The following is a 14,354-nucleotide window of genomic DNA, read 5'->3' as shown; positions in this document are numbered from 1 at the left end:
TCAGTTTTTATTTAGATGTCTCACATATATATATATTTATGTATATGTATGCGTTTTCAAATATATACTTGCATGTGAATGCCTACATGTACATGCGTATGTATATGTATATAAATGTATGTATATATATATATGTACATTAATATATATGTGAGTGTATATTTATATTTACTCATATGTGAATTGATACATATTATATGCATGTGTATTCTTTGTTATGTATTCATGTGCCAGTGGCACGTAAAAAGCACCATCCGATCATGGCCGTTTGCCAGCCTCGTCTGGCACGTAAAAAGCACTCACTACACTCACGGAGTGGTTGGCGTTAGGAAGGGCATCCAGCTGTAGAAACATTGCCAGATCAGACTGGGCTTGGTGCAGCCTTCTGGCTTCCCAGACCCCAGTTGAACCGTCCAATGCATGCCAGCATGGAAAGCGGACGCTAAACGATGATGATGATGTACTAGTATACAGTTCATTTGTATACTTGTCTTACTTTATTTTATGTACATACTGATGCCTGTACGTGGGATTCTACAATTATCTTACAAATGACACTATATCTGGTGGCTTTTATTTTTTTTTTTTATACTCTTATTGCTTCATGCCTTCTTTTCCATTTCACTATCTTATAATGATAATATTCCTTTCTACTATACACACATGGCCTGAAATTTTGCAGGAAGTTGATTACATCAATCCCAGAGCACAACTGATAAATATTTTATCAACCTCCAAAAGGATGAAAGGCAAAGTTAACCTTAGCAGAATTTGAATGTATAAAGATGGACAAATTGCCACTAAGCAGTCTGCAGTCAGTTCACCGCCTTATCTTATAGTGATAATATTAATCACCTACAAACTCTCCATAACCACCCTATAAACTCCATTCGTACAGATAAGGGAATGACCTTCCTAAAAGCACAGGCATTTCTGCTTCTTTGGAGTTTGTGTATAGAGGAGTGATTATGATCAGTTGCTTCGACTGTTGAAACCGTATGAATTTTTTTCCCAGTTTCTCTTGGTGAATTTTTAGAAATGAACTTTTAAGAGACAGGTAGAAAAGTACCTGAAAAGAAATAATAGTGAACAGCTGTGAAGCACCTTGAAGTTACATAATGTTCATTCATCGAATATGAATGTGTATGTGTGTATTTGTGTCCTCTTGTCTTATCACATGATAATTGTAAAAGAGTATTATTGCCAAAGAAGCAGTTCATCCATATCAAATATTCTGTGAAATACACACAACTATGTATCATACTTAAAGTAAATACATCATTGAAAGGCAAATTTACTGTGGTATTCATCCAAAGATATCTCATGTACATGATGGCTGTGTAAGTAAGAAGCTTGCTTCTCAACCACATGGTTCCAGGTTCAGTACCATTGCATGACATAGCCTCAGGCTAATGAAAGCCTTGTGAGTGGATTTGGCAGACAGAAACTGAAAGAAGCTTGTCATATATATATATATATATATACATATACATATATGTATATCTATGTGTCTGCATCTGTACCCCACCACCACTTGACAACCAGTGTTGCTGTGTTTACATCCCTGTAAAGAGACCGAAAGAATAAGTACTAGGCTAAAAAAAAAAGTTCTGGGGTTGATTTGTTCAACTAAAACCCTTCAAGGTGGTGTCCCAGCATGGCTGCAGTCAAATGACTGATACAGTACATACATATATATATATATATAGGCATATGGTTTAGTGGTTAGGGTGTTGCACTCACGATTGGGAGATCGTGGGTTCGATTCCCAGACCGGGCGCTGTGTTCTTGAGCAAAGCACTTCATTTCACATTGTTCTACAATCATTTCATCACCTGACATGTGGCACATGGTGCACCTGTACAGGTAATGTCGATTTGGTAGAGAGAGAGTGAGCTTATGTGTACACAAACATTTGATCACTGTAAACAAATCGTGTGCAAGAAATTACCAAACCCTTATATGTCGTCTAATGACGGGAGAGTCCACACACACAGATAGATAGATAGATATCATTTGTGCAGGGTGTTCGGCAAAAGCTGAATGCTCATACATCGTCTTTGACAGGAGAGTCCATCATATATATATGTATATGTGAGGGAGAAGAAAAGCATTCTAGTAACAGTTAACAAGAATGCTAGATGCATTTTGGCCATGTTGGGCCTTATCAATGGCATCGGTATATAATTGCAGACAGCCACATTGGTATAGCACATAGCAGCCAGGTTGAGTAAAATCCTTTATATGCAATGGAAGCAGTATCAAATTAAAATAGCCATCTATGTGGCAGGTAGGCAAAACAATATGCAATACAGCTAAATGTTTTTCACCATTTTTCTGTGAAGACAAATCTCATTTAACCCTTTAGCATTTAAACTGGCCATATCCGGCCAAAAGTACTCTGCCTGTTTTATGTTCAAACCGGCCAGATCTGGTCTCTCACACCAACCCTACAATATTGTCTTAAAAATTAACAGCTACCTCATCAAAATCTCAAAGCTACAAGATAATGAATGATTAGTTCAAGGCAATATGGATAAAAAAGCATGAACTTTGGAAGAATAATGTGAACACCAAAGGGTTAAGCTAACTGTTGAAGCTGAAATACATCTGGCATTCTCGCTAATTGCTGTTGGAATGATTTTTGTCTCCCTTCGATATATATTGTTTTTAAACATGTCATATCCATAAGAGATGTTATTTCTGGATGAATACTGCAGTAAATTTGCCTTTCAACAACGTATTTACAATAAATATGGCAAAAAAAGATGGCAACTTTAATGAAATGCTGCTTCTATTGCACATAACACACGAAAATTGAAAATTATCGAATTAGATATTGGAGATGGAATCCAACAGAGAAATGAATATTGATTGTTTAACACCAAAATTTATCCAGGTATTCTATTAGTGACCTCAATTATAATCAGGTTAAAGTACCTGTTACCTGACTATGTTCCAAACTCTCTCAACTTCAACAACTACGCTGACCAAGTTTCACTCCTAAATATGATGCAATAATTGCAAATAATTGTACCCCACCTCTCCCTCTCTCTTTGTGTGTGTGTGTATATATATATATATATATATATATATATATATATATATATATTTACAACTTATAAATGTACTTTATATCCTTACCTTATTTATATTGAAATTCCCTCGACTATCTCTATTTAACTCATTCTTCTTTTACTATAATTCTATTTACCTACTCTATCTTACCTCCAACCAACCTGTAAACCCCTCACCTGAACACACAAAAGTACAAATCATAAATAGTATCATTCAGTCGGCTATAATGAATCCATAAATAAACATATAAAACACTTAAGGGTATATCTATTGTTCCCTCTGAAGATATTATGCTCAGAAACGATGTTTTGCAAACAACTTGCACATACAAGTGCTACCAGTCGAGAGCTCCACATATCAGAAGCCAGCGAGTGTATGGGGTCATCAGAAGAGAATGCGCGCCATTTCAGGGCCTACCTCTCAACGGCATCAATGCGCACCAGCCCCAATTCACTGATATGAAGCCCCGCTTGCTAGATCAACTGGTTATCAAATAAAGCTCAATATTCTTCTAGCCATCGCTTGCACCCCCTCACTGATATGAGGCCCCGCTCGCTAGATCAACTGGTTATCAAATAAAGCTCAATATTCTTCTAGCCATCGCTTGCACCCCCTCACTGATATGAGGCCCCGCTCGCTAGATCAACTGGTTACCAAATAAAGCTCAATATTCTTCTAGCCATCGCTTGCACCCCCTCACTGATATGAGGCCCCGCTCGCTAGATCAACTGGTTATCAAATAAAGCTCAATATTCTTCTAGCCATCGCTTGCACCCCCTCACTGATATGAGGCCCCACTCGCTAGATCAACTGGTTATCAAATAAAGCTCAATATTCTTCTAGCCATTGCTCGTCATCTCTTTTCAACCAAATCCAGTGGCTAGCCTTTTCCACTGTAGTTTGGACATTGGTCATGCTGGTATTTACTTTACAATGAGTTAGGCCTAACGATAACAACAGTTATCTCACACTGTCCAATGAATCCTCTACATCCGACTTCGATTGGAAAATGCTTCACTTTCCAGCCTGCATCTTTACATTCCTCGAGGAGGAATACAAACTTATTATTTAATCAATTCACTGTGTATAACTGAAACATCTGTAAGGGATACTGCTCAATTTGCTGTTGATAATAAATTCTTATTAACTTCACAATCTCCATTTCCTTCTTCCTTTATATGAATATAAACTACAGATTTTTATATATATACCTATTATTTTAGAGAAATCAATTCCTCCCAAAATATTTCTTTACTACCCACAAGGTGATAAACACAGAGGGGACAAACAAGGACAGACAAACGGATTAAGTCTATTACATCGACTCCAGTGCGTAACTGGTACTTAATTTATCGACCCCGAAAGGATGAAAGGCAAAGTCGACCTCAGCAGAATTTGAATTCAGAACGTAACAGCAGATGAAATATGGCTACGCATTTCGCCCGACATGCTAAATATCTCTATATATATATATAAACGGCAAAATGTCTGTCTGTGTGTTTGTATCCTTTATACAAATCCACAATTTTTCAGTTAGAGGTCTCACACTTTCTATGGTCATTCAAAACCGTCCAAATCTTTACATTTCCCCAGTCACCCCGCAAAGCCATTAAAAAATCAATAGAAGTGACTTTTTTGTGAATTTTCTATCCAAAACCCAATCAATATGCCTGAAACTTGATACGCCAATTGAATGGCAGCTAGCTGTATGTGATTGGTCGGAGATTTGGACAGTACTCGCGTATATGTGAGCACGCACGCAGCTGTATATGACCCGGCGTTGCCGGATCATAGTGCTAGTATGCATATATATATATATATATCTTATCCTTTTTTTACTTGTATCATCATCGTAAGATTTTTAGTTGAATGTATTGACCCCAAGACTTATTTTCTAAGCCTAGTACTTATTCTCTCAGGTACTTTTGCCGAACCGCTAAGTTACAAGGACGTAAACACACTAAGAAATGGTTGCCAAACGGTGATGGGGGACAAATACACCAAATACACACACACACACACGCGCGTGTGTGAGTGTTTGTATGTATGTATATATATATATATATATATATATATATATATATATATATATATATATATATATACACGTTGGGCTTCTTTCAGTTTCCGTCTACCAGATCCACCTAAGGCTTTGGTCGGCCTGAGGCTATAGCAGAAGACACTTGCCTAAGGTGTCACGTAGTGGCACTGAACCCGGAACGATGTGGTTATATCGGTACTGCTAAAATACAGAGGTCCCGATGCATCTACGTAACGATATGTTTTTACAGTGCACACTCGTTAGAGTTAAGGTTATGGTCAGTTAGGTTTAGGGTTACGTAAATGCATCGGGACCTCTGTATCTAAGTGGTACAGTTATATCTATACATGTATGTATTATGTATATGTGTAATGTGTCGGTAGTTTTCCAAATCGTTTAATAAAACGCATGTGGTCACTAAACTAAGAAGAAAGTGCAGTTTTAAATTGTTAATTTCTGTAATAGGGAAATTATAAGCCGTATACCGAAATTAATGGTCATACTTCAGAATTACTGTAACCTGAGGTGGCCGTAATGCGAGGTATGCCTGTAGCTTTATTCAGTTTGTTTTGCCCCATTCGCAAAACATTACCTTGTAAGTTAAACACAAACAAGTTTGCCACAACTGACAGAGCACTCGTATTGTAAAAAAAAGGGGACAAATCTCAGTATTTTGTCGAACACCTCTAACAATTTCGTAAATACATCGTGCTGGTATGTTACCTTATTGTATTGAGACCACTCTGCCCACCAGTTCTGAGTTCAAATCTCTCGGCTAGATTACAAGTATAGGATCTTTTCGGTTTGAACGGCAGTTTGTAACATAATTTCTAGGTAACTAAAAAATTTTAAATAGATCCCAAGTATATCTAATATAACATAATCCAATTTACACCCCCCCCCCCCTTTTTTTTTGAAAGACGGGAGGTTGTCATTTGAGGGAAATCTGACTGCTATTTCTAGTAAATAGCTTGACCACCACCTAGACGACGACACTCCTTCGTTAGCTTGAGATGTATGTAAACTGGACAGGAAAGTTGCTATGTTACGTCGCCCTAATTTTAATAGTTTTAGCACGTGGAGTCTATACACGAGATTAGCACGACAGATGTAGACAAAATATATCGAATTAGGCAGTATATGATGAGGTAGAGTTAATTTTGTTAACGGTTAGAATAAACGAAAGGTTAGGGGGTCAAACATTATAGAATGTTAAAGCATCAACAGTGCTTACATAATATAAACGAAATCGTAGACAAGTTCAATGAACGAAATTACGGTCGTAATTTAGCAACTTATGCAATAACACTTCTATATTCTCTTTTTTTCAAAGAAGGACACAAGTGTCCGAAAGGTGAAATTCGTTTGTCCCCTCAAGGCAATCGGATTGATTTGTTGCCGAGGGAAGCCACTACCAATTCCTTTAGATTCCCGACAACCTTCCCGTCTTTATATAATAAATACGGACCACAATCACTGCTTAAAAAAATCGTTGCGAACACATGTCTAACATTATGAATATTCCAAACAATGGGGAGCTTCTACGTATTATAATTTTTTTTTTGTTTAATTGAACAGAACAGTTTAGATAATGCAGTCGGTCCTAGATACAGGGTAACTGAATAAAAAATGGGAGTGTCACGGCTGGAATACCCCTGGTCATAATAGGTTTTCTCGATAATGATTGACCTGGGGGCTAAACAACAACTAAACACATTTATATATATTGGAATACACTCTATTATTATTATGTCAGGGCAGTGGTTGACAGAATCGATAAGGCATGAGACGAAATGCCTTGCGGTATTAAGTTTACGGTCCGTAACGTTCCGAGTTCGAATCTTGCCGAGGTCAACTTTGCCTCGGTTACTTAAATTACAACAGAGAATGGAAAGAGAGAGAAAAAAGAGTTTGATAATTACTTGTTATCGAGGTAACCAGGGCACCAGAGCATGACGAAAACATTTGTTGGACAGCTGTTATCTTGCTGGTCATTCCGTTATCACCAGCTTGTTGCATAACCATCATTCCACCCTATACGAGTTCCTCGTTACGATGTTATTTATCAGTTCTTCTTTTTTCTGTTATTGTTATTCGCAATGGAGGGCAGATAGAAGTAGGATGCAAACACCAGCTCGTATAGCTATGCTTGATTGAGAAATAAAAATTAAAGTGTCTAGTTAATCTGCATGTTTAATGCACCGTTTTCTTGTTACTGTTTTTAGTCATTGATGCAATTAAAATACTGATTTGTTAAAAGTAATTCATTTTCGACCATCTGAAAGACAGATGTAAAATTTGTGGGGAGTACCGGATAAATATGCATAAAGTGTGCTTGTATACTTGTCGTGGTGTCTAATGTGTGGTTCTACATGTTTGCGACAAGGTGAATTAACGCCGGATGTATGATTTCACCCGGGAAGCCATGCGAACAACCTCAGCAGACTTCGCCTGGCCTCGCAAAAGCACATCGCACATGTGTAACATAGACCAAGCCAAGTGTTATCAGCTTTCTTTTTCCTTTTTTTTTTTTTCTGTGTAGGTTAATAGAAATATTCTTATCGCTTATGCTTATTTCTAAAGTGGAAAAAAAAATTTTTGAAGTGTTTTGGGGAAAGAAAAGAAAGGGTTTAAAAAAAAATTATATTTGTAGAAGAAACGGAATACGAAACTAATTTTGTTTTCACCGAGTTTTGTTGTCTTTTTTCTTTTCGTTGTTTCTTTTTCCGTTTCTTCTTTTGTCTATTTTTGCTTAATGCTAGGCTGGCCCTGTCACGTAGGCACATGCAAAGATATTCTTCTCATTGCATCATCTAGTGTAACCTTCTTTTACGAAGATGACAAAGTAAGGTTTGAGAGAGATTTAATTGTTCATTCCAACAGGTCGAGCGACCACACAGAGGCTTGTTGGTTTGATAACAGCTGTAGTGGTATTATAAAAGTTACAGTAATTTTATAATAGTATATATATTGTTGTATTTAGGAATGGTCATTTTGCCAGTTTAGCCATATATATATATATATATACTAGCAGTATCGCCCGGCGTTGTTCGGGTTTGTAAGGGAAATAACTATATAAGCATTTTTAGAGAGTTATAGCAAAAAAAATGCATTAAAAATGGAAAAAAAATTATGGTAAATTTTTTTTTAAATCGTTGACTCATCGTAGACATTTTTAGAGAGTTACTTCCCTTATATAATAGCGAAAAAATGCATTAAAATGGAAAAAAATGGGGGTAAATTATTTTTAAAATCGTAGACTCATCGTAGACGCGCGCTAATACCCAGAAGGGCTCGATATGAATCATGATTATAAGATACCCGCTTTTGGTTAAACTGCACTGCAAAATATGGGAGTAGTTAGGAATTTAAATCGTAGGAGACAGACACACAACTTCTATTTTATATATAAAGATATATATATATGGGGAAGACTTCCTCCCCCTCCCCCATTTTCTCGCAAATTTTTTTTTCCAAAAACCCACGTTTTCGGATACGGAGATTCCGGAAAATTGCCAAAAATCGGAATTTTGTCATTTCTGCCCCTACCCCCACCCCAAATTCTTCATTTTTTCACTTTTTTCCGTAACCCTAACCCTAAAACCCCAACCCTAACCCGAAGTAGAAAAATTTTTGGAATTTTTTTCAGAATCATAATCTCTGTATTTTTCTGCATATTTTGAAAAAAAAAATTCTGAAAAAAGTTTAAAATAAAGAAATTGGCGGGAGGGGGGGGGGAATTTTAAAATGCCAGTTTTTTGCAGATTCGTATTCTCCATAGCCGAGAATGGGGGTTTGTGTAGAAAAAAAAAATGAATTATAAAAAGGGGTGCTTTTGGTGGGGTACAAAAGGAAGTCTTGCCATATAAATAGTGTAGTGTGTTTTTTCAGCGATGAATATCTACAAAGATCATAAACATCGGCGAAAAATACAGACAAAACTCGAAGTCCCTTGAGATGTTTGTTCTGCAACCAGTTACAGACTCTCTAATTATTCTCGTTGTCAGAAATGCAGTAAACCAGTGTTTGACTTGTTAGAAAAACCTTTAACCAATCTATTGTGATGTAAGATATAATGCATATAATACGATTTCTATAGTCTAGTTCAGCTGTTAGCATGAAGGGAACAAACAAAATAGACTATAGGCAAAGGAGCGGCTGTGTGGTAAGTAGCTTGCTTACTAACCACATGGTTCCGGGTTCAGTCCCACTGCGTGGCACCTTGGGCAAGTGTCTTCTACTATAGCCTCGGGCCGACCAAAACCTTGTGAGTGGATTTGGTAGACGGAAACTGAAAGAAGCCCGTCGTAAATATGTAAGTGTGTCTGTGTTTGTCCTCCGATGCTGGTGTGTTTACATCCCCGTAACTTAGCAGTTCGGCAAAAGAGACCGATAGAGTAAGTACAAGGCTTACAAAGAATAAGTCCTGGGGTCGATTTGCTCAACTAAAGGCGGTGCTCCAGCATGGCCACAGTCACATGACTGAAACAAGTAAAAGAGTATAGGTACAAGGCCTGAAATTTTGGGGAGGGGACTAGTTGATTACATCTACCCCAGTCTTTCACTGGTACTGATTTTACTGACCCAGAAAGGATGAAAGGCAAAGTTGACCTCAGTGGAATTTGAACTCTGAACATAGCAACGGGTGAAATACCGATAAGCATTTCGTCCAGTATGCTAACGATTCTGCCAGCTGGGCACCCTAACAACAACAATAATAATAACCCTTTCTACTATAGACACAAGGCCTGAAATTTTGGGGAGGGGACTAGTTGATTACATCTACCCCAGTCTTTCACTGGTACTGATTTTACTGACCCAGAAAGGATGAAAGGCAAAGTTGACCTCAGTGGAATTTGAACTCTGAACATAGCAACGGGTGAAATACCGATAAGCATTTCGTCCAGTATGCTAACGATTCTGCCAGCTGGGCACCCTAACAACAACAATAATAATAACCCTTTCTACTATAGACACAAGGCCTGAAATTTTGGGGGTGGTAAAATAGTTGATCACATTGACCCAAGTACTTCACTGGTACTTATTATATCGACCCTGAAAGGATGAAAGGCTAAGCTGACCCCACTGGGATTTGAACACAGAATATAAAGAGCAGAAGAAACACTGTTTGGCCAATCATTACCATGAACATGATTTGTAAATCCAAGCTTTTCTTAAAATTTGAATAACAATTATAAGTCTTCCACAGCTAAATATGTTTGTTCCTTCTCGAGCTATGCCTGGCTCATAAGGGCCGGTTTTCCCGGTTTCTTGGCGTGTAGGTTCCCCACCTGGACGGGATGCCGGTCCGTCACAAGTGAGCTGCAAGATGCAGGAGGAAAGAGTGAGAGAAAGTTGTGGCGAAAGAGTCAGAAGAAGTTACCTTCTGCCGGAGCCGTGTGGAGCTTAGGTGTTTTGCTCATAAACACACACATTGCCCAGTCTGAGATTTGAACCCACGATCCCTTGACCGCGAGTCCACTGCTCTAACCACTAGGCCATGTGCCTCTACACAGCTAAATATAGGTTGGAATGAGTCCAAAGTGTTGTATAATGTAACACATTAAGTATGTAAATTATATAAGACTAAGGTTACCTTTAGACTTATGTAACCTTAGATCTCTTTAAAGAATCTAAAATGTCATAGTGATGACATAATACTGTTGTAATATGGAAAACTATTGTATTTGGTATCGTGAAGAGATTTACAAATATAAAATAAAAGTAGATGGGGTTGGAATTACCATATTTTAACATGTATAAGGAACCCTTTTTTGTCAAAAATTAGCTTTAAAAAATATGGGAGTTTCTTATACATGGATAGTATTATAATCCTTTACAAAAACTTTTTTCCAAATTTTAAGCCCCCAAAATTAGGGGATTCCTTATACATGCAGGTTCCTTATACATGTTAAAATACTGTATATAAAGGAGATATAATTCATTTTGGAAACAGAAAACAAGTAGTATTGTAAAGATGGAGCTTAATTGATATTGTTGGTTTTGAAATTTATCTAGCTAATGTAATTAGATTTGAAATAAATCAGACTCCAAGACAGTTTAAAATTACTATTTAAAATCTAATTAGAATAGAATAAATATAATACACATATAAATTATAAAATATTATATAAATACTAATAGATACAAGGCACATGCTGATTATTAATCAAAATATTATACAAACTTATTTTTATGTAGTGTTGAAATTTGGAAACTTTCAATTAAGAATAACACTGGAACTTTGGCTGCCATTTCTAGCAAGCAGAAACACTGTGTAACAATTTTTTTCTTTTTTTTTGTCTGATCAGTAAGTGTTATTTCTTATCTATTTATTTATTTATTTATGCACCCTTTTCAAGCCTAGCCAGGCTCATAGGCCTGGTTTCCCAGTTTCTATGGCATATGTGTTCCCCCCAGCTGGACGGGATGCCAGTCCATCGCAGCGTTACTCAAGAAACAGGAAGAGAGAGTGAGAGAAAGTTGGGGCGAAAGAATACAACAGGAGTGGCCACCAGCTCCTGCCGGAGCCTCGTGGGGCTTTTAGGTGTTTTCGCTCAATAAACACACAACACCCAGTCTGGGAATTGAAACCGTGATCCTCTGACCACGAGTCCACTGCCCTAAACACCATGCCATTGCACCTCCTATTTTTTATTTGCTTCTATCTAAAAATCAAAGGGAATCGCTATTATTCCCTTTATACTTTGCTTTTGTGATCTGGACATCAATGTTTTGAAACTAACTTATTTTCTATCACATTTCAGACAGATCCAGTGCTGAATTGCTGAAGCAGAAATATCATTATAGCAAATATCCTGCTCATTACCACAGATTTGCTTGTCAATTACTTGACCATAGCCACTTGACCATGTCGCTTGGTGGCTGACAATATGTGTATCTCTGATCATGAGCAGGAGTAGTGGGGGAGCATCATAGCCATGTGTTGAGACTGATTCTTTAGGGTTTGAATAAATGTAAGAAAAGTAAAATTTGAATGAAATATTAGCCATTTTTCACACTTTCTAGGGGTGAGCGGGTAAGCAAATAGGAAATAAGAGTTGCTACCCAAGGACAAAAATCGTGTTACACAGTGTATACATGTAAATATATATGACAGTGGAGGTGCAATGGCCCAGTGGTTAGGGCAGTGGACTCGCGGTCATAGGATCGCGGTTTCGATTCCCAGACCGGGCGTTGTGAGTGTTTATTGAGCAAAAACACCTAAAAGCTCCACGAGGCTCCGGCAGGGGATGGTGGTGATCCCTGCTGTACTCTTTCACCACAACTTTTTCTCACTCTTACTTCCTGTTTCTGTTGTACCTGTATTTCAAAGGGCCGGCCTTGTCACTCTCTGTGTCATGCTGAATATTCCCGAGAACTACGTTAAGGGTACACATGTCTGTGGAGTGCTCAGCCACTTACACGTTAATTTCACGAGCAGGCTGTTCCGTTGATTCGGATCAACCGGAACCCTCGTCGTCGCAACCGACAGAGTGCTTCCATCCATATATATGACACACTACCATTGGAAACAGAAACATTATATTGTACTTAAAAAGACAGTAATAAGCCAAAACCTTACTTGTTATGGAGCATAAATAAAAAGAACTGTATTATATAATTATTGATGAAGGAAACATCTACCAGCAGAATGCTCTGTGGACTTTCTTCAGTTAAGACCAGGTCCTGTTAGCAAAAAATCATATCAGGATATGGCAAGGGAGAAATGCAAAAAGAGAAAGTAACTGCGTTAGCATACCTGTTTTCTTTTCCTTGTTGTGTAGTCAAGTTAGGTCTTGTTTGAATCCATCAATTAATATGTATATATTTGTGTGTACGTACATATATATGTATACATAAAATATTTTATATATATATATATATACACATACATACACACATACGTAGATATGTATACATAGAATGTTTAATAATAAATATATGTATATATCATCATCATCATTTAAAGTCTGTTTTCTATGCTAGGATGGGTTGGAAGCCAGGAGGCTGCACCAGGCTCCAGTCTGATCTGGTAGTGTTTCTACAGCTGGATGCCCTTCCTAACGCCAACCACTCTGTTAGTGTAGTGGGTGCTTGACTCAATGTACTTGAGTAGTGTAGTGGGTGCTTGACTTGATGTACTTGACTCAATAGGTCTCCTCAAGCACAGCAGGTCACCCTACAATCCAAGGTAAGCACAGCAAGTCATCCTACGATCCAAGGTACTTTGAATGGGCTGGAGCTGGTTATGTGAAGCTGGTGTAGGATACGTCATGGACTCACTTTATTTGTCGGGTCACAGCATATCTCCAGAGGTCTTGGTCTTTCACCATTGCCTCTGAGAGGCCCGTTTGAAGGTCATACTTTACCACCTCATCCCATGTCTTCCTGGGTCTACCTCTACCCCGGATACCTTCAACTGTTTGGGAGTGGCACTTCTTCACACATCTCTCCTCAACCATCCGCAGTACATGACCATACCAGTGCAAATGTCTCTCTTGCACACCACATGCAATGCTTCTTATGTCCAAAATTTCTCTCAGGGTGCTCACACTCTGTCGTGTGTGCACACTGACATTACACATCCAGCGGATCATGCTAGCTTCATTTCTTTCAAGTCTATGCATGTCCTCCACAGTCACGGCCCATGTTTCACTGCTGTGAAGCATGGCAGTTCGCACACATGCATCGTACAATCTACTTTTCACTCTGAGCAAGAGACCCTTTGTCACCAGTAGGGGTAGAAGGTTTCTAAACTTTGCCCAGGTTATTCTTATTCTAGTGGTAACACCCTCTGATTGATTGATTTATTGATTGATTGATGTATGTGTGTGTGTGTGTATGTATGTATGTATGTATGTTCAAATATGAATTAGAACCAGTGCTAGTGTTGTAAACATTATCACACACACACACACATCCACTTGTTTGCTGGTAGACTGTGAGATAACTCTCTCAAAGCACTGGGTATTAAAATGCCTGAAAGTCATAGACAGGTGACACAACTCACCCCAAATCCCACTCAAGGACTGAATTGGAGGTGAACTTGCCTCCAATTCATATTTGAATTCATGCTAGAATTTATTCTTACACCTGTATTGTCAGGGCATACCAGCAAATGGTTTTTACACCATTTGTATGTAGTCATGGTCTGGTGATTCAGTTCCCCTCCAATTCAGTTCAAGTACTTTAAGAGAGTCGTCTCCACCACGCTACTTTCGCAGCCTACTGG

The 14,354-nt window shown here is 38.1% G+C and overlaps 1 protein-coding gene across 1 annotated transcript in view; it reads right to left on the bottom strand.

The window, feature by feature from the left end:
• The window catches only part of LOC115220820 (solute carrier family 25 member 40), a 30,817-nt gene extending 23,112 nt beyond the window's left edge, over positions 1-7,705 (bottom strand). Inside the window, exon 1 of the mRNA XM_029790986.2 lies at positions 7,042-7,705. Within this exon, the coding sequence (XP_029646846.1) occupies positions 7,042-7,147 (106 nt within the window). The 5' untranslated portion in view covers positions 7,148-7,705. The remainder of the gene's footprint in view (positions 1-7,041) is intronic.
• Between the last annotated feature and the right edge of the window lie 6,649 nt (positions 7,706-14,354).

This window comes from Octopus sinensis, linkage group LG17 (genome assembly GCF_006345805.1).
Source record: "Octopus sinensis linkage group LG17, ASM634580v1, whole genome shotgun sequence".
NCBI lineage: Eukaryota > Metazoa > Mollusca > Cephalopoda > Octopoda > Octopodidae > Octopus > Octopus sinensis.
The sequence above is the reverse complement of the archived record's forward strand: the minus strand, read 5'-3'. Positions and strand labels throughout refer to the sequence as shown.